Source organism: Telopea speciosissima, chromosome 2, assembly GCF_018873765.1.
Source record: "Telopea speciosissima isolate NSW1024214 ecotype Mountain lineage chromosome 2, Tspe_v1, whole genome shotgun sequence".
Lineage (NCBI taxonomy): Eukaryota > Viridiplantae > Streptophyta > Magnoliopsida > Proteales > Proteaceae > Telopea > Telopea speciosissima.
Genome location: NC_057917.1, coordinates 84,029,530 through 84,049,264, shown reverse-complemented (window position 1 = coordinate 84,049,264; position 19,735 = coordinate 84,029,530). Strand labels below are relative to the sequence as shown.

General features: G+C 39.3%; 1 protein-coding gene and 1 long non-coding RNA gene across 3 annotated transcripts in view; one reads left to right on the top strand and one right to left on the bottom strand.

Moving 5' to 3' along the window:
* LOC122650334 overlaps positions 1–6,641 on the top strand; it is a 22,352-nt gene extending 15,711 nt beyond the window's left edge. Inside the window, exon 3 of the long non-coding RNA XR_006331411.1 lies at positions 6,491–6,641. This is a non-coding gene — a long non-coding RNA (uncharacterized LOC122650334). The remainder of the gene's footprint in view (positions 1–6,490) is intronic.
* Positions 4,236–19,735, bottom strand: LOC122650331 (protein NARROW LEAF 1-like). 2 transcript variants are annotated; one of them, XM_043843727.1, is made up of 6 exons: positions 19,469–19,735; positions 15,306–15,809; positions 14,739–14,882; positions 6,909–7,149; positions 4,997–5,497; positions 4,236–4,889 (listed from the first exon to the last, which is right to left on the bottom strand). In XM_043843727.1, exons 2-6 carry the CDS (start codon positions 15,795–15,797, stop codon positions 4,459–4,461), a joined length of 1,809 nt encoding a protein of 602 aa, XP_043699662.1. In that variant the 5' UTR covers positions 15,798–15,809; positions 19,469–19,735; the 3' UTR covers positions 4,236–4,458. The 2 variants fall into 2 exon arrangements, with proteins under 2 accessions (XP_043699662.1, XP_043699661.1); XM_043843726.1 differs by having other exon boundaries at positions 19,500–19,734.

The window sequence follows — 19,735 nt, the reverse complement described above, 5'->3', positions numbered from 1 at the left end:
TAGAAAAAGAGTTTGTTGTTGAGAAAGAAAAAAAAAAAAAAAAAAAGAAGCTTTTGCCTTAATGCCTAGAAAAGAAAGTATGGTAAAAAATACTCAATGCCTAAGTCTTTGGTTCCATCAGTGCTATGAGTGGTTTACTTGGAGGTGAGTAGTGTTCAGAAAATATGAGGAGATCCATTGACCTTGATGCATGCTTGTTACTTGAATTGATGTGGGGTGATAAAATTCAAGTGTGGGGGAACCTTTGGCTCCTTAATCTTTAGTTGAGTATTTCTTTGAGATTGTGTGCCCTATCTTACTTATGCCATGAGAAAAATTTACATCATTCTTTTTTATTTATTGAATTTTGGGTATATATTCACTGCAAAACACCCACGAGATACAACTCGTCCACTAGGGGTAACCTACGGGTTGAAAAGCTTGTTGCACATGCTAAGTGCAACCGTGATTCCTACGAAAGTGAGTTAGGTTTTTTTTACATTCTAGGTTAGTTTATCTTTTGCTTTACTTGATGACAAGTAACGTTCAAGTGTGGGGGAATCTGATGAGCACATTTATGTGTAAAATCTTAGGGCATAAAGCATACATTTTACCACATTGGACAGAGTTACTCGGTGCTTTCTTGTGCTTTTTAGGTTTTAGGTGAATTCTTATGAAAATAGAGGAGATGATACTAAGAAAATATTTTTAAGCTGTTTAGAGGTGTCAATGGCTTGGATGCGTAGCCCATCGAGTCAGCTTTGCAACGGTTCAAACAGCATTTGATTCCGAGTTAAAACGAAGAAGTTACGGCCGTTTCCGTAACGAAGCGCGAAAATGGTCTATAGAGGTTTATTTGTAATTATTGACAATCGGCCGGGGACAAAGCGAAGCGAAAGTTTAGATTCCAGGGGCCTTAACAGAATAACCAGAAGTTATATTTCCTGTACCCGAAAGATTCCATTTGGAGGGCTCTGGACAGTCCAACTTCAACTTGAGATATCTTGGGCTCTCGAACTCCAAATTGGACGAAGTTTGGGTCTATTTTGAGTGATTTTTCACAAGGAACACAATGGTGAGGCTTATATAAGCACCCCATGCTCCACGTTTTCTGAAAGACAGAATGGGTATTTTATTTATTCTTGAAGGAATCCTAGTCATCACCCTTACTCTCTCTCTCCTCCAACTTCTCAAGGGTACTTCTGGAATTCTACTTGGGATAGATTTATATTTTCTCATTTATGGAAGGTTAAAAAATCAAAGATGTTTTGATTTTATTGCTTGGAGAAGATATCTACAAAGAAAAAGAAGCACTTATTAGAATTGGAAGTTTACTGCTCTAAAAATAGAAGATCTATCTAAACAATCTTCTATTTTTCTTCTTTCTATTTTTTTCTTTTTTCTTAGGATTCAAGGCATTGTAAAAGAGGAAAGAAAAGAGAATATTCTCTTTTCTTAGGGAATATTTCTCCTACACTTCCATCTTCTCTCTTCTCCTCTCTTCCACCTATAAATACCCCCTATCTCTCTTGTAAAAATTGCTCATTCACTTAGTGAAATTTCTTCTCTTCTTCTACTTCTAATTTGTGATTTTTGGCTTTTCTAAGTTATAGTTTGCTTCTTTTATTTTCATTTAATAGTTATAATAGGTTTAGTTTATGCTTTAATTTCAATTTAAGTCTTCAATTGGGTTGTAATTTCTTAATTCTAGTTTAGGTTTTAAGCCTTCTAGTCTAAGTTCTTAAATTGATGACAAGACTTGAAGATTTAGAAGAGGAGGTCATGGTAAGTTTATTCAAGTATTCAAGCTTTTCAATTACATTCATGCAAGCACATCCAGGTTTTACTATCTAAACTCTCAATCTCATTCTCTATCTCCTCTATCTCTCTCTCTCTTCTTCTTCTTCTCCCTCTATTTCTTTATTTTAATTTTATATGGTTGTGGTTTGTGGATGCATTTTTATTCCCTTATTTCTTTTTATGTGGTTAGTATGTGTAGCTATATTTTTATTCTTTTCAATTTGCTTTAGTTTGATAGGTTAGATGCTCATGTGTTAGGACACCGATTTAATCCCATAATTTTGTTAGATGTTTATGAGTTAGGATGCATTGATTTTTGTTAGTTAAATTAATTTAATTTAACACTAATTTGGTTCACTTTACATTACTTTTAAGTTAGTTAAATAGAGTGTTGTATATCTCCTCGTGTTCGACCCGTAACTACGATTGACTCGTACGCTTGCAGTTTTATTTTAACTCAAACAGATACACATAAGTATTGTTTGTTTCTTGGGCCTTTTTAGCTAAATTAGACACCACTAGTGAACAGAGTGGATCCCCCAAATTGCTAAAACTCAAATCCTTCCCTATAGAGTTATTATCCAAAAAATAGTGTAAGAGCGCCCAAGGCCAAGGCTTCGTAGTTGGAGATGGAAGAAAATCAGAGATCTGCCGATTCGAGCACCACACTTCTTTCACCTTCAACCCAAAACGTTGAGCATGCTCGAGCCCAGTATGAATACTAAATAGCTCTGGCTCCAAAGGACGAGAAGTTTTGATTGAACCTGCAGCAAACAAAATAAATTTGCCATTTAGCAAAAATATATAAGACCATCCAGCTGTAGCTACTCCAGAGATCTGGTATCCTGCACAGATTAAAACAGGAAAACTGAAGCTAGGCAAATGAGAAATAGTAGTCAATGTGACCACCTCAGGTGGAGGATAAACTTCATGGGAAGAGAATGAGGGGGAGGGGGGGGGGGATAGCCTCAAATCTGATATCCAACTTTCAATTGTTTTCACAACCCATATTGGATCCGGCTTCTCTGGTCCATAAACAACTTTGTTTCGAGCCGACCATATAAAATAGCAAGTGATAATAAATACCTCAAAGAACCACATTAAAGATTGTTTGTCCAGCTTATACTTAAATAGAAAAGAGAGGCAAAAGTTTTCCAAAGAGGAATGAGACAAATACTCAGTTCTCAATCCCAACGGACCAGCCACCCAAATATGTTTGACCCAGACACATGAAAAGAATATGTGCCAGTATGATTCTATACAATTTCCACAAAGAGCACAATAGGGGTCAATCGGAAGCCATTTGGATAGAGTTGCCTTGATTGAAAGTCTTGCATTTAACACACGCTAGAAAAAGGATTTCATTTTGGGATGTAACTTAAGTTTCCAAAAGAATTTCCACCAGGTGGAAAGATAAATATTATGGCCAGAAGTTAAATAAGTCAAAGATCTAGCAGCAAGTTTAGTACTGAAAGTACCATTCTTGGCCAAAGTACACCACCATCTATCATCGGAGTCTAACAAATAATCTTATGAATATGAGAATAAACTTCTTTTGGAAGAGACGCATCTAGAAGTCTAGAATTCCATACAGAGTTGGAGATAAATTTGTCAATTTTGTCTGTATGGCTTCGAGTATCTATTGATGGCGGGATAAAATACTCAGGAAGAGAAGGGATCCAAGGATCAGTCCAGAAAAAAGTAGAACTATCATTCCCAATCTTTTTAATTAAAATCTTTTTCAATGATGGAATAATATGATTAACACTATTCCATGTCCAGGAACCCTTTTTTGAAACTGTTTTAGGATCAAAAAAGGATGTGTGTGTTTTCACACATCATTGTTAGCCTTGGTAACTATCCTATAAAATTTTCCTCCGAAATTTTAATGGAAGGTGTCAATCATACTGCACTCTATGATGCATATATCACTTACACTAACTTATTCTATTTTTCCTCTCTTGTTTTTAATGATCAAACCTAGGTATTTAAATGAACACCTTAGCTAGATTCCATTTTTTATTCGAACCAAGAGAGATTAAGAAGATTTTGCAGACCGGCAACCCCCAACCCTCCCATGTATTCACATGCATCCTGATACATATATGTCCGTGCATGTCAACCGTACTCCCAACTTCTACTTGTACACTCTCCAAAAATCTTAATTTTTCGAAGGGCTCTGTTTCGCCACTGGGCAAACCTCAGTTTGGATTCAAAATTGATTCGTCAGTATTGAGATTTGAGACCTCCTGTCCACAAAAAAATTTAGTCCCAACAAAACTGCCTCTCATAGCAGCAGATCTTTTAGCCACCCAAGAAGGCTTTCTTATGTGGGGTCATGAAGGAATCAGGACCTCCAAATAAAAAACTATGAAAAGAGAAAATCCAGCCAGAACAACCGACAAGAGTGAAGCAGAAGAACGATCAGTAAAAACCATCATAGCTATTACAAAACAAAAAAATAAGGATTCTGTCTAAATATGAGCACTCTCTGAACATTTTCTTACAAAATGGTATATAGCAAATATATCTACCTATAGCTAATAACCATACCCAGAAAAATGCGTGGGATTGGAAGACTAATTATCTGGTAGGTGTAAGGACGCTTGAACCTTAAAAAGCTGAGAGCCCATCTCAACTTCCACATGACACTATAGGCAAATGAGGCAGTTCAATAATTCATATTGGTTCTTCAAGATCAATCACACTCTCTGAGCGCCTTCTCTTGGGCTCTCGATCTCCCAACTGCAGTGAAACGCAGAGATCTTCATCAGAGCCATTCCTCAATGCAGAGAGATTCTTTGATTCTGGATGGCTCTGTTGGTCATTTTGATGTATCGGTGAACGCCCAATAAAGTTAGGAATGAATTGATGTTCCACATTGGGCAATGCCTCAACTCCTTCTTCTATGTGGAACTCAGAGGGAGCAAGATGTGGATTTGCTCCTGCACGGGGTCCATCTTCCACAGGAATATGCTGTAAGTTAAAACCCAGAGGCTCAAAGATTTCTTCAGTTTTATCCTTCGCTTGTGTTCCCTCTGCAGGGGATGACTCACCAACCGTAGAATCAACTCCAGCAGCTGAAGCGTTTTTTTGTTCTTGCACAGCCACTTGACAATGCAATGAAAGGTAAAACATAAAAACCATTTTTCCCCTTTTTTTGCCTGGTGAAAAGATAAGTCATAAAATAAATTAATTCAGTTGTTGAAGTACACACCTTCGAGTCCTTCATTTGTTGTGATGATGTCAAGTTCCAGAAAATCAAGAAGACGCCCGAGATCAACACCGCTGGTCCAATTCTCAGGAGGTTGACCAACTTTCAGCTTCAACCGCCCGCGATTGGCCGTCCCACCCCATATTATCCCAATTGGCCGAGGTTTCTCACCATTCTGAGATGTTAAAAGGATGAGACTCCCACTGTCACCTTCAAGGTCAAAGGTCTGCTGGTTTTCTCCCACAACAAGGAAATCAGTGAAGAAGCAGATCCCTTTCTCATCATTATATTCAAGGGCATAGGCCATTACAGTCCCTGTAGTCAAGCCCGAGCTTCTTCCCACCTTCACCACCTGCTTGCCAATCAGACTTTTGATTGGGGACTGCAAGTCTATGATCTTCACGTCACCAATCTCACCAACACCTTTTACCAATGTAGTTACATTGGAGACAACAAAATCTTCCGCAAAAGGTATGAAAGCCCCATCAGCTCGCACAAATGTCTCTGCAGGTGTACCAAATGGTAATGGGCATGTGTGGGGGTCAGGATGCAATTGAATTATCAGTCAGTGAAAAAATACAAATTGTATTTGGGAAAGCAAAAAAATAAAAACAAAAATAAAATGTAACCAATAGAAGTAAAAGTCATTCAGCATCAGATAGGGTTCCTACAAGAGAAATGTGCAATATGGCCCATATGCTCTACGGGCTTTGTTGACCATAAAACATTGTTTTGTGGTAAATAAGACCATATACCATACAAGGCTCGTATAGTTAACCTTCATCTCTTCAGTTAGAATTTATTAATATGCAAGGGTTCTGTACAATCAATGATCACCTTGAAAATAACTTTGCATTCACCAGGATATCAACCAATCAACGAGTCCAACACCCACCATGCATCAGGTAGGCCAACAGAATGTTCAGTGCAAAAAGATTCCCTAGGAGATTCTAACAAACCAATGGCAAGGCAAATTTGCAATCCATTGGCTATAGTTCCAAAGAGAATCCAAAATAATGCCAATTTAGAAGACAGAGCCATCAGGTAGGTTGAGATTCGGGTAGGGAGATCCCCATCTTGAACTAGTATATGTGGGTTTGGGTTTTTAAGATTTCAACATTGTGTCTACTGTCTAGATATTGTGGCATCGAAGACATGCAGCTACAGCTTTTTTAAAACTTTTTGAAAACCCCTTTTTACCCCTACATTTAATACTGCATTAAATGATTTTTGAGAACAAGACAAGGGGCAAAAAAGTAAGGTTACAATCTTGTTGTAACCAACCTTAGTTACAACAAGATTTTCCCTATATATCTATAGGGAAAAAGAAACCTGTCTGGTTGCGTGGTTCCTGCGTGGAGGCACCGGAGCACACACAATTACCATTCAGCTCCCAGTGAAATAAAAAAATTCCATCCAGGCAAATGCCCCTGCACAAGTTCTCATTAGCCCCCGCACTGATGCAGGGGGTACACGACCAGGCAGCAATCTGCAAAGAGACATACAAGAAAGCAAAAGACAAAAAAGAAAGTACCACAAGCCACACACCAAAACCCTCCCACCAACACGAAACCCAAACCAGGCCCGAAGCCCTCCACAAAACCGAAACTAAATAGAACAGAAAAATTCTATGTATTTCTGTCTGCATTTATAAGTTGGCTCTTCCAGTTCTGATGCCCTTATGCTCTCAAATATCTCCTTCAGAAAATCTTAAAATCAGCTTCATCATTAACACTTTTTTATGATACCAGCAAGATTTTTCTCAGCTACACCTTGAAATACAGATTTTCTGGATCTTAAATCAAGTCTATGTTCTTGAATATCGGTTCTATCCAAAAGGATCTTATTCAAAAAGCTGTGTCAATAGTTTGTAAAGGATCATAGGGAGGAGACCCATAATCTGGAACCACATTACCTGGGTTTGTTCCGGCAAAGATGCCATACCAAAGATCATCTGTGATGAATGATGTTGCCCTCTCCACTGCTCCAAGATACTCCCCAGGGCCTAGGTTGGGTGGCAAAGGATGAAACATCTTCTGGTTTGGGTAGTCCAAATCAACTGCAACATGCCGATTTGTGAGGAACCCAACTTGTCGGTTGCCTGTTCGGCTCCTCACTATGGCACCCAAAGTTCCATAGGTCTCTTGGCTTGCAACCTAAGCACAAACAAAAGGGATTAGGTTATCTAAAGAGTTGCAACAGTGAGAAAACAACAAAATAAAGCTGATGCATCTCTAGAAAGGATTTTTCTTTATTATTTTGAGCTAATCAAGTTAAATTATTCCCATCTACACAGAGGTTTGAAGACTCCAAAACACTATGACAAAGAGGACTCATTTTCTTAAGAGTAATTAAAGCATTGCGCTAGCTGATCGTAGAACACTGTTGCCTGTTCGTGGAAGGACTTGCTTCTTTCTAGCACACGTCAGCGCTTTAGAAACAAAAAAAGATATAAAAAGAAAATAAAAGGAAAGTTAAAAGAACTTGGGAAATAGTGGATATCTAATAGTGGCAAACTAATACATGCGCTGACAAGCTCCAATATTATCGGAGTTCCAGTCTCTCAATTTTTCAACAGGTTTTACTATAGGACCTGGGTTTCCTACATGGACGTTAAGGAAAGAATTAACAGGCACCCATATCTTCTGTGTGGCCTATATCCCATAGGTCTGGGTAAAGCATCTGGCAACCAACCTAGTCTTGTATTTCTCAACCAATCCATCAGCTTTTTGTTTCACAGTAAAAACCCACTTGCAGCCTACAGGTTTCTTCCCAGGTGGAAGAGGCACCGATTTCCAAGTCTGATTCTTTCCCAGGGCCTTCATTTCTTCATACATAGCTTCTTTCCACTTCGGCTGAGCTATAGCCTCCTGCCAGGTGTTAGGAATAGAAACAAAGGCTAAAGAAGAAACAAAGGTATAAAAGGAAGGGCAAAGAGAATTGTGTGACACAACATTAGAAATGGGATGCTGAGTATACATTCCGTTTGGTTTACGAATAGCAATGGGAAGACCAAGGCTAGGATAAAAAATAGGCTTACCATGAGAAGGAGAAGGACTCAAATCCGGTTCTTCCAATTGAGGTGGTTCAGTGGTTGTTGTGGTCTTTTTATGCCAAACTCCTTGTTGTCCCCTAGTGAAGATTGCAAGGTCTTCTCCCCCTGGATTACAGTTTGCTCTTGTTCTTGCCTTGTTATACCATTCTCAAGCTCAATGGATGTATCTTCTATTACAAGAGTATACAACGAATACCCTTAGGAAAATAAGCTTCAGATTCTCGAAAGATAACATCCATGGTAACCAATAACCTGCGAGTAGGGGGATGATAACATTTATAGCCCTTTTGAGTAGCTAAATATCCCAAGAAAATACAACGAATACCCTTAGGATCAAATTTATCATGGACATGGTGATTACGAGCAAAAACCACAAATCCAAAAACTTTCAGGGGAACAACGAAAGAAGAACCCAACAGTACATCAAGAGGACAGCGGGCATTAAGGACCCGAGAGGGAAGCCGGTTAATGAGATAGGCAACAGAAAGAACAGCATCACCCCAAAATTGGGGAGGAACAGCCATAGTAAACATAAGAAACCGAGTAACCTCTAATAGGTGACGGTTCTTCCTTTCAGCCACACCATGCTGGGCAAGAATATCAACACATGAGGTTTGGTGAATAATCCCATGAGAAGAGAGATAAGTCTGAAATGAAGATTCCATATATTCTTTTCCATTATTAGAATTTACGCAAAATTTTCACATGGGCATCAAATTGAGTTTCAATCATTTTACAAAATAATTTGAAACAAGAGAAAACATTACTTTTTTGGTGCATAAGATAAACCCAAGTGGTACGACTGAAACAATCAATAAATGTAACAAACCATCGGAAATCAAAAAATGAAACACAACGAGCAGGGCCCCACACATCAGAATGAATTAAACTAAAAGGGTGCAAACTTCTCTTATCAGAAATAGAATAAACAGCACAAGTTTGCTAAGCAAAAATGCAAGCATCACAAGAAAGAGTAGGTGAAATACAACTTTTAACTAAAGTGGGAAATAAAGTAGCTAAAACATGTAAAGGAGGGTGACCAAGCCAACGGTGCCACCGATGGAGTTCGGCCAAAGCAGAATCAGAAGTCTAGGAAGTCAAAGCAGAAGCAGTAGAAGTATTATCCAACATATAGAGCCCACCCAGCACTTTACCACATGCAATCGTATGATCCATTTTCAAGTCCTCAAAAACACAGTGAGTGGGAAAGAAAGTTACTTTGCAATTGAGATCACGGGTAAGACTACTAATAGACAATAAATTAATAATAAATTTAGGAACATGTAAAACTGAAGAGAGATGTAAAGAGGGAGTACACTTGATGGTACCCTTCCCAGAGACTGAGGAAAGAGAACCATCAGCAATCCTTACTTTATGGGAACCAGAATTAGAAGAAAAATGCAAAAATTGAGAAGAGGAACCTGTCATGTGATCTGTAGCACCAGAGTCAATAATCCAAGAATTGGACATGACTGAGGTAAAATTACCACTAGAAATACCTGATGTGGACGAGGATGGAGTGGAAGTAGGAGGTCCTGGCAGAGACGTAGCCGATGCAGCCGAAGGAGTGGAAATAGAAGAAGTATCAAGGAGTGTCATAAGTTGACGCAGGTGTTGATTAAATTCCTCTTGGGAAAGGGGTTGGTCAGTAGTGGATTCTTCAGATGAAGTCTGGTGTGCCTTGGAAGTAGAACGGCCTTGACCACGGTCTCGGGTGTCACTAGGACGCCCATGAAGTTTCCAACAACGATCCCTAGTATGTCATTCCTTACCACAAAAATCACACTTCAAGGGGGAACGGTCGGTACTGAACCGATCACTGGCAGGGTAAGAAAGATTTCCACAAGAAGGCTGCTGAGGGCCACTAGATAAAGTTGATCGTTCCTGAGGAACAGGATGAACCATGACAGTACGACGTCCTTCCTTAGATTGAACAATAGCATATGCCTGTTCCAGTATAGGGAAAGGCTCTCTATTCAAAACATGCATTCGGATGTGGTCATACTCCATATTGAAACCAACAAGGAAGTCAAAAACACGCAGACCTTCTTCCCACTTCTTGAAAGTGGTAGCATCCTCATCACAAACAACAGTAAATGACCCCTAAAAATCAAGTTGTTGCCACATACCTCTCAATTTGGAATAATACTATGAAAGAGAGAGTTCTTGTTGCTTAGTTGAATGAATCTTCTAACGAAGGTCATAACATTGGGTAGTGTTACCCACTTTAGAATATATATTTTTTTTTAACCCCGAATATTATTTGGGACCCGGGGGAGGCTCCTAAATTTTATTAATCATAGTGGGAATAAAACAGAATACAAGGGGGGGACATAACCCCCTTAACCCAACCCAAAGGAGCAGACAATAACTCTCAAGCATTCATGAAAAACCCAAGCCCTTACATTAGGAGAAAAAAACAAATAAATAACCTATTTCCTAAGAACTAGTAAACCAGTGTTGTCTTCCCAGAGAATTCACCCAGAGCCCCCTGGGAGCACAGACCCAGAGTGGAAAACATTGTTGGAAGCCGTCTCGCAGACCAAATTAGCAAGCCAATCGGCTGCTCTATTGCTTTCCCAGAAAGCAAAGGTGATGGCAGGCTGGGTGGAATTACAAAACATTATGATTTCCTAGAACCAGTACCACCCCTTCCACAAATTGCATTTTTTCTGGTTTATCATGTTTACAAGCATGGCCGAGTCTGAGTTAACCACAAAATTCGAAAACCCCATATCCAAGCAAATTTTCAGCCCATCTCGTAGCGCTCTCAACTCAGCCACCGAGTTACTGCATTCCCCATAAAAATTAGAGAAAGCCATCAGAACTGCACCTTCCTAGTTCCTAATAATTCCTCCACCTCCTAAACACTTTAGAATATGTATCCTTGGCAGTTTTCCAAATCTTGGCAACAGTGTCAAGGAGAAGGTACCCACTAGCAATCTCGGGATCCATAGAATTAATAAGGTAGGACATCACACAGAAATTAGATGTCATCCATTTTTCTTGGGCAAGACCAACCTCAATAGGCATCATAATTGTTCCTATAATATACCCAAAGATATCACCAAGGTACTAAAACTCAGAACTCGATACCAACTCGACCCTTGGAAAAACCGAGTCGAGTCGAGATCTCGCCGAGTTGGTGCATTTTTTTTTTTCGACTCGAAGCCTCAACTCGATGGGTTTTAGACCTAGTTTGGGTTTGAAACTTGGTATTCAGCCTATTTTAGGTCATTTAAACACAATGGCACTATCAGATTTTGTAAAAACAAAGTCCAAATATGAGTTTCACTTCGGACCATAGGTTGGTAAGCGACGACATACTAAAATACCCTACTCTACACATAATTTAGTAATAGAAAGCAATCAAAGCATTCAATTAATGTAAAACAACTTAAATAAGCATTAGAAATGTTAAAGACTTAAAGTGTACAATACATCAATCTTTAAACAAATGTTACATAAAATGTGATATGTTAATGTATTCAATCCCAACACGATCCACAAAGAATTCCCATGTCATAGTGTTGCTGTAGTTTTGTACATAGTTTGCCACAACACTCATATAAGTGTTGTTATCAACATATGCCAAGTCCTGGTATTCAGCCTATTTTAGGTCATTTAAACACAATGGCACTATCAGATTTTGTAAAAACAAAGTCCAAATATGAGTTTCACTTCGGACCATAGGTTGGTAGGCGACGACATACTAAAATACCCTACTCTACACATAATTTAGTAATAGAAAGCAATCAAAGCATTCAATTAATGTAAAACAACTTAAATAAGCATTAGAAATGTTAAAGACTTAAAGTGTACAATACATCAATCTTTAAACAAATGTTACATAAAATGTGATATGTTAATGTATTCAATCCCAACACGATCCACAAAGAATTCCCATGTCATAGTGTTGCTGTAGTTTTGTACATAGTTTGCCACAACACTCATATAAGTGTTGTTATCAACATATGCCAAGTCCCCTCTCCTAGGGTATGGAAGAGGCGGTTGCCATGAGGCGTGAGATCCACTGCCACTGTCATATTGAGGCATGTATGGCTGGTTTGGGACTGGGAATATGGGCCCAAAACCAGACCCATTGCTTTGATTGTCAAACTCATGTGTTGAAAAAATAGATCTGGGGAAAAATAGTTTACCTTTGAAAAATCCTTCAAATTTGTGATGAATCTTGAAGATGTGTAGTTGAATCCTTCAACTGTGCAGCTGAATCACCTCTCCCGAAGGTCAAGTCTTGAAATCCACAGGTAAAATGAAGAAGGAGCTTCAAATGGGGAAGAAGATAGTACTATTGGGAGCTTCGGACAGAACTCGACCGAGATATGTCGAGTTCTGTCGACTTAGGTAAGTAAAACAAGAGGTAGATGAGTCGAGTTTTGGGTCGACCCAAGATCTCGCCGAGATAGTGTACTTTTTAATATCGTATTGGAACTCGACTCGGTTTCTCAAAAAAACCGAGATCTCGCCAAGTCGAGATGAGTTCTCGAACCACGGATACCACGGGAACCAATGGCCAGAAAGCAAGAATGTGACCACATAAGACAATTTGTCCCATTTAATTTGATGGGATTAGCAGGAGGAAAATCACGAGATGTGGTCCCATCAGTTCCCGTAGAGGCGGTACAAAATTCTGAGTCCATATTGCTGGTGAAGAAGAAGACGCCCACAAAACAACACAACTATCACAACTTGGATCCCAAGAAATCATCAATAAAAAACTCCCTGGCAATGGATTTAGTACATACCAATCACCAAAGAAGAGCCCTTGATGGGAGTCAACTCACCACCAAGAGAAAAAGAAAAAGGCCGGCAGCAAGTAAAGGCGGCAACGGCAAAAAAAAAGCAGGCAGAAATCTTCGACGGAAAAGGGCTAGCGGGAGGAGCTAGCAGGTGACGCCGACGATCGTGTCGGAGGCAGCAGGAAACGCTGGCTTAGGTGGACGGCGGTGCTGACAGAGGCGGCGCTGGCTGGTGGTGCTTGCGGCTAGGGAAGAGAAGCCGAGAGAGAGAGAGAGAGAGAGAGGCGGAGGCGGTTGGTGGTGTTGCCTCGAAAACTGAGAAAGAGAAGGGGGAGAGAGAATGATGAGATGAGTTTCTAAGGTTGCGGCATTAGGGTTGGAATCCCGATGTGGCTCCGAGCTCTGATACCATGTGGGAAAACGTGAATGAATGGCTTGTGAAATCGATGTTCACAGCCCTCTTATTTATAATAGATGGGAGAACATTCCGGAATGAGTACAAGGACAATAGTACCCCTATTACAGAAATACTACCCTTAAACCCAAATTACAACAAACATAAACACTTAACTTCAATCATCTTTAAGACTAAATCTTTGTAAACCTTCCCATAGCTGCATTCGGTAAATCGTCCCAAGGATGTCAAAAACATCAAAGTTGAGCATGATTTTTAACAAAACACTGTCCAGTGAAAATCCCATATAGAGTAAATACTTAAGGTTATCACTCCCAAGAGTGTAGTTACATCCAATCTACATCCACATACACAAGACACAAATCCCAAGAACTTCAACACTACAACTTACAAAACACATTATATTCAAGTTGGCATGCAATGCCTTGGCTCATAACAATACAGAAAGACAGTGTGGAACTATGAAGGATTTAAAGATCAGTACCAGAAATGAGATCATTCACAGACAGTACCAATCCGGACAGGTATGGATTAAATGATCCTAACTAAGGATCGGTCATTCCAGCGTGCAGAATCCTGATACTACTAGAGGATCAAGAAAATCTGACATTGATAAAGATCAGACAATCTAAACGATATGATAGTGATCCTTAAAACTGTGAAATATACAACCCAGACTTCTGAAAAGCACTAGGGGTATTCTCACTGCAATAAATTTTCCGACTGCAATAGAGAACACAGACAGCAACATTTAAGAGAACATGCTTCATTTTGAAGGGCATTTTTCCATATTGATGATCGTGTACGGATTATCATATCCACCGGACAAACTAACCATGGAAAGACAGTGAACAACCATCTGATCTTAGGATTGGTAACCATTCTTGCCTCTCTTTTTTTTCCCCTTCCTTTTTTTGAAATATAGGAAAATTATGGTTGTCATGGAATACTGATCGAAAAGTATTGGCAGTTGGCAAGTGATTAGTGATCACTGATCACAGTGGAACACAGGAGCCAAGGACTACAGTATGATATGCCGACCTTCATCGAGAGAAATTTGAACAACAATCATATTCAGCCGCTGCAAGCCCAAAAAAAATAGGGAAAACACCGCAAATAACGAATCACAATGAGGATCCATCGACCACCCTGTCCCTCCACTCAACTTCACCTCTTCGACCATCCCCTCCCTCCACTCTACTTCACCTCTTCAATCTCAATTATTGGGGTTATTTTAAATCTGATTTTATCCTGAAAATTACTATTTAAATCTAGTAGTTATTCTTTTAAAAACTGACCGTTAGATATGAGAGCGGATTTGGCTCATATCAAGCCATCAGATCGATCTCTTCTACCATTCCATTAGTGGGCCCATAACCCACAGGCCGATCTAATTGGCCTGCATCATCCTTTTCATTAATATAATAACAAATAAAATCGCAGATAAGCAGTACTTAATCAATCATTTAATTGATCATGCAAATAGTAGGCTTGCTTGAGACTAGTACAGGATACCTGAAAGCCTGAGCCAATGCAAGGATCACTTCCACGTAAGCAATCCACAAGCTCAGTGTATAACTGTTCTTTGGGAGTTGGAGCAGGTGCACCATAGTATGAAAATTCCACAACATCCACATCACACCAGACACCTCCTGGTCCCTATACATGAAATCCAGAAACCGATTCAACTTCCCATTACAAAAATGAGCTGAATAGAAGATGAAAAGAACATATTTGTGTATTAAGGCTAATGAACTGTCTGAACAATTCTGTCCAACCCAGTTACAACCAGGTTTAAGCATGTAATCAAAATCGCAGTTGGGACCAGAAAAAAACAGCTTGTTGAACCTAAAACCATGTCAGGCCTGGGTTCTTCAATCTAGACATGTATCGATTTGTTTGAATTTGAGATATTAAGCTCTATTACTTTTTCTTTTTCTTTTTAATGTTAGATTGGTAAGAGCTTTGTTGCTATTAACCCAAAAATTTGCCATCATTACTATGCATTCATTTTGCATATTCTATTGACATTTCAGAGTCGATATAGTAGCTAAGCTACCAGCCAAATCTTGTTTTGCTCACCACAAGGGCAGAGGGCAGGCACTGGATGTGGCTGAGCCATTGTCTATGAACTTTGCGGGCAACAAAGACAAGAATAGCAGGTATGTCTGTCAATACACCATGTCTAATTCGAAACCCAACAGCCGTGCCAAGACTATAACGACGCAATATCTTGCTGTGGAAAGCCCTTATGGTCATCAGCTCGAGCAAAGTGGTTGCTTGCTGACCCGTTGGCAACTGATCAAGAGTTTCAGGCAGCACCCCCTTCTGAAGGTTCACAAAATAGTTTGCTCGACCTTCCGCAGCACCATTCAATCGACTAGAAGTAGGCCAGGAGAAGTAGGCGGCATTGCTCTCAGAATGCTGACGACCTGATGCAAACGCTTGCAGTGTTGGTGGAGTTGAAGTCAGATTAGGATGACTACAATGGTTCCTCTCCAGGTCTAAAGCCGACTCTTCTGATTGCGTTGATCCAGAGTGATGACCCCTTAAATCCAGTCTGGTCCTGTCCATTCCTCAATTGGCCTACAAGAGAAAGGTCAGCAATCTCTTAGAAAATCTAAACTAAATGTTTAGCCATTATAAAAGGAATAAAAAAAAAAAAGACATCTAGGAATATATTTAGACCAAAAAAAAACCCAAGATAAACAATTATTCACTCATCAAACCAATAATGAAAATGATAAGCCTATTCTATTATCTGGGCTGAAGGATTATAAATGGTAAAGAGACTCTGAAAGAATCAAAATGGTGGGATATAAACAGTAGGAGAAAAATAAAGAATAAGAGTCACTGTATCTAAAGAAAGAACTGACACTGAATCAACTGGGCAGGCCTTTCAATGTCCCAACATCCCAAAAACTGTCCCGAACATTTAAGAAACAGTGACATTATAAATAATATTACATAATTCAAATATTAGCAATGTTTGCATTTGGCACATCATTAGGAGGCTGTTCTGCAGGCTAGGCCCGAACCCTACCATTACAAGCTTGATGAGGAGGAGATTGCGAGACAGTTCTTCAGCAGCTCTGCGCTCCTAGTATGTTCACAACAGTGTTTGTGTTTCAACGCTTAAATCTTTTGAGCTCTTTTCTTTATTGGCTCCGAGCTAGCTTGGAGATAAGGAGATTGTAGATGGGGAGGAAAGAAAGGAAGGGAAGCAGGTTTGTCGAGAGGACTGTTGAGGTAGGTGGAGCCCCTGTATTGTAGGGAGAGAGAGAGAGAGAGAGAAAAAAAAATTGGGCTTTGACAGAGCCCCTGTTTTGCTCATAGTTGTCACGGCGTCACGGCGATCCAAGTCGGTGGAAGGGTGTCACGTCGATATATCGACATGTCGCCCGCCATGGCATTGCCATGGCGAGCATGTCAACCATGTTTAATTTTTTATTTTCTGTATTTTTAATGTCATTTAGTATGCTATAATATATGTCCTATAACATCAAAAATCAACATGAAAGTGTACTACACTACTACTAATATACTATGCCACTATGGTTTAATTCATGAAAGTGTAACAAATATCCATTAGTGTATATGAAAGTATGAAAAATTGAAAATATAGATTAACCTGTCAAATAATTGAAAGCAATAGTAAAAATCAAATGATAGGCTAACCTGTTTACTGAAGCTTGATAGCAATAGTCTTTCTTTAGTGTGTGTGATTTGGAGCAAAGCATCTAAGCTATTACATGGTTTAAAAAAAAAAATTTAAATCCAACTTTTATATGTACAAATATCGACCGATATGCCAACATATCGTGGTATGGCGTCCATGGCGTCGCCATGGAAGCCATATCGAACGATATATTTACATCCACCATGGCGTAGCTCGATATGCCACCTCTCCCAGCGCCAGGACGCCATGGCGGCGCCATGGCGACGCCATGACAACTATGGTTTTGCTACAACTTTTGCAGGCTCTCACGCACACACAAAGAAAGAAAGAAACAGTCAACCTAAATGCCCACATAGATAGAGAGAAATAAGGTGGTAAGTTCATTCTGCATCAGAGTTTTGTTCCTGTTGGAATAATTGGAAATTTATAAAGCATCAGGGCCAAAATAACAAACAAGATGGAAGAAACAGTCAACCTAAATGCCCACTTACAGACCACCCAGATCAGCATCCAGGATGCCCAACAACTGTTGACTGTTCCTTGAAAGCATTGAGAAGAACTCTGCAGATTGAATGCTGAACAACTGTATGGAGAGGGAAGTGAAAGGGGGACGAATGCAGAAATTCAAATATTTGGTTGATGCACATTCAAATTAATAACATCTGTTTTGGTCTCCACCCAAACACCCAAAGTTAATCTTGGACTGGAACTGGAGGAGAGAAAGAGAAAAGAATGAAGTAATGAAGGTAGACGCAACACATTTGAATGGGTAACGTGAAAGAGACTGAAGTAACCAAAAATAAGGAGAGAAACAGACAACCAGAGTGGCTTTATACATATACCAAAAATCCACCCTCAAAAAAATGGTGGGGGTTTCTACAAATTAGGAAAAACTGAAATCAATGAGCAAAGAAATAAAACAAGCCATAAGCGTGGTGGGTAGGAGAAAATAATGCCCTTCATACCTTGAAAACAAAAAAGATTCAAAAATACCTTTTTCAACAAAAAAAAAAAGAGAGCAAAATTCTTCCAAGAATCAAACATCAAAACTGAAATAAATAAATAATGAAAAATGAATACACACAAATGACATTCACTGAAATGGGAGAACTATTTCGGCGAAACAAAAAGGCAAACTACAGGAACTATCTATTTGTACTGAAGAACAAAATAATGCAGGCTAGTACCACTAAATCTTCAGATGGGTCAAAGAGACACCAAACTACCACCTCAAAATGGGATTTGAGTATGAACAGATCAATCAAAACATGAAAGATAGAAATTATAAAGAAACAATTAAAGGAAATACAACCCCACAAAAGACATCTTTTTTTCTTAAGCCCAAAAAACATCTTATCATCTTCATACACACAAACTACAAAGACATGCACTAATGTTAAACATAAGCAATAAAATCCAAGATCCAACATAATGGCCTTCTACCAAAGTGGGCATAGAAAAGACCAAAAGCAATGCAGAAGAGAAAAGTCATCTTTTGTCTGTTCTTTGTCAAAGAATCATTGAGAAAACTAAAACATGTGCGACCAAATTGCTATTATTCCCTGTTCGAAAAGCAGAAGAGAAACCAAAAAAAGCTTGATATAAGGCTCTTCAACAGAAGAGAGAGGCAGGCACAGGGAAGAATACACACACAGACAGACAAGTAAGGAGTCAAAATCTATTCACCCAAAAAAAAAAAAAAATCAAAATCCAGTCCTAAACTCTCCTCCATAACCAAACCAATCCCACACTCACACACATGCATAAAGAAAAAAGCAAACAATCTGAAAAACGATTTGGAATTGAACTTACGAAAAGGGGCAAAATGCGACCCGGTGAGGGGGAGGGGGGGTGGGAATCTGTCTTAAACACATGGAAGAAACGCTTCAATGGGGGAATCATACGCAATGAAACAAGCAGTTCAGGCACCCCCCCCCCCAAAAAAAAAGGCCGAACCCTCTGTCTTCATAAACAAAGCAAAAATTTTGCCAAAAATAGTAAAAGAGAAAGGATACACATACAAAATCTTGCAATGGGTCTTCTGAATAAACGAAACAAAACGTCCCCAAAAAAAGGGGGGAAAAAAAAGCAATTACGTAAAGTCAGAAAACCAATCTAGTGAGCAAAATGATGTTCCAAACATGAAACAGATACCTGCATCCGTACCCAAAGAAAATGATAACAGGACCGTTAAATGTACAAATCAAAACAAATAATGAAAAAATATAAGCAAAATAATACAGCTTCTGAAACTAGTATCTGAAGAACCAAACTATACTGGCCCCTTTAAACAGAAAAATCATGAGAAACGCAAACTCTCTGAAAAGGAAAAAAATTGTGCCCACTTCACTGCATACATGAAGTAAAAACAAGCATGAAAATCAAAGGAAATAAAAAAACTCAAAGTGGGTATTTGCAGAAATGGAGCAAAACAACTCAGAAAACAAGAACTAATGAGGAAAGGAAATCAAACCACGAAGCAGAACCGAGACACTACATGCACGAAGCCTCCCCAGCCCCAACAAAAAACAAAAAAACCAGCTTCGAACTAGAAGAACAATCTGACCTTGAAAGTGAATTTGAAGAACCAAACTCACCGATCAGCAATGGCGGAGTTTGTGGATAAGGAATTGAAACTACACCCCTTTAGAAGATTTTCATACCCTAGTGGAGCTTCCCCCACCTCGGCCATCTGTCAGATCGGAGCAGGAATCTCTTCGGCACTAATGGGGATTGCCAGCTTGCAGCAATTGCAGAAATTTTGTTAGAGTGACCCATGAAATTAAAAGGAACTTAAACGAAGACCTCTGCAAAAAAACAGAGCTGCCATCAG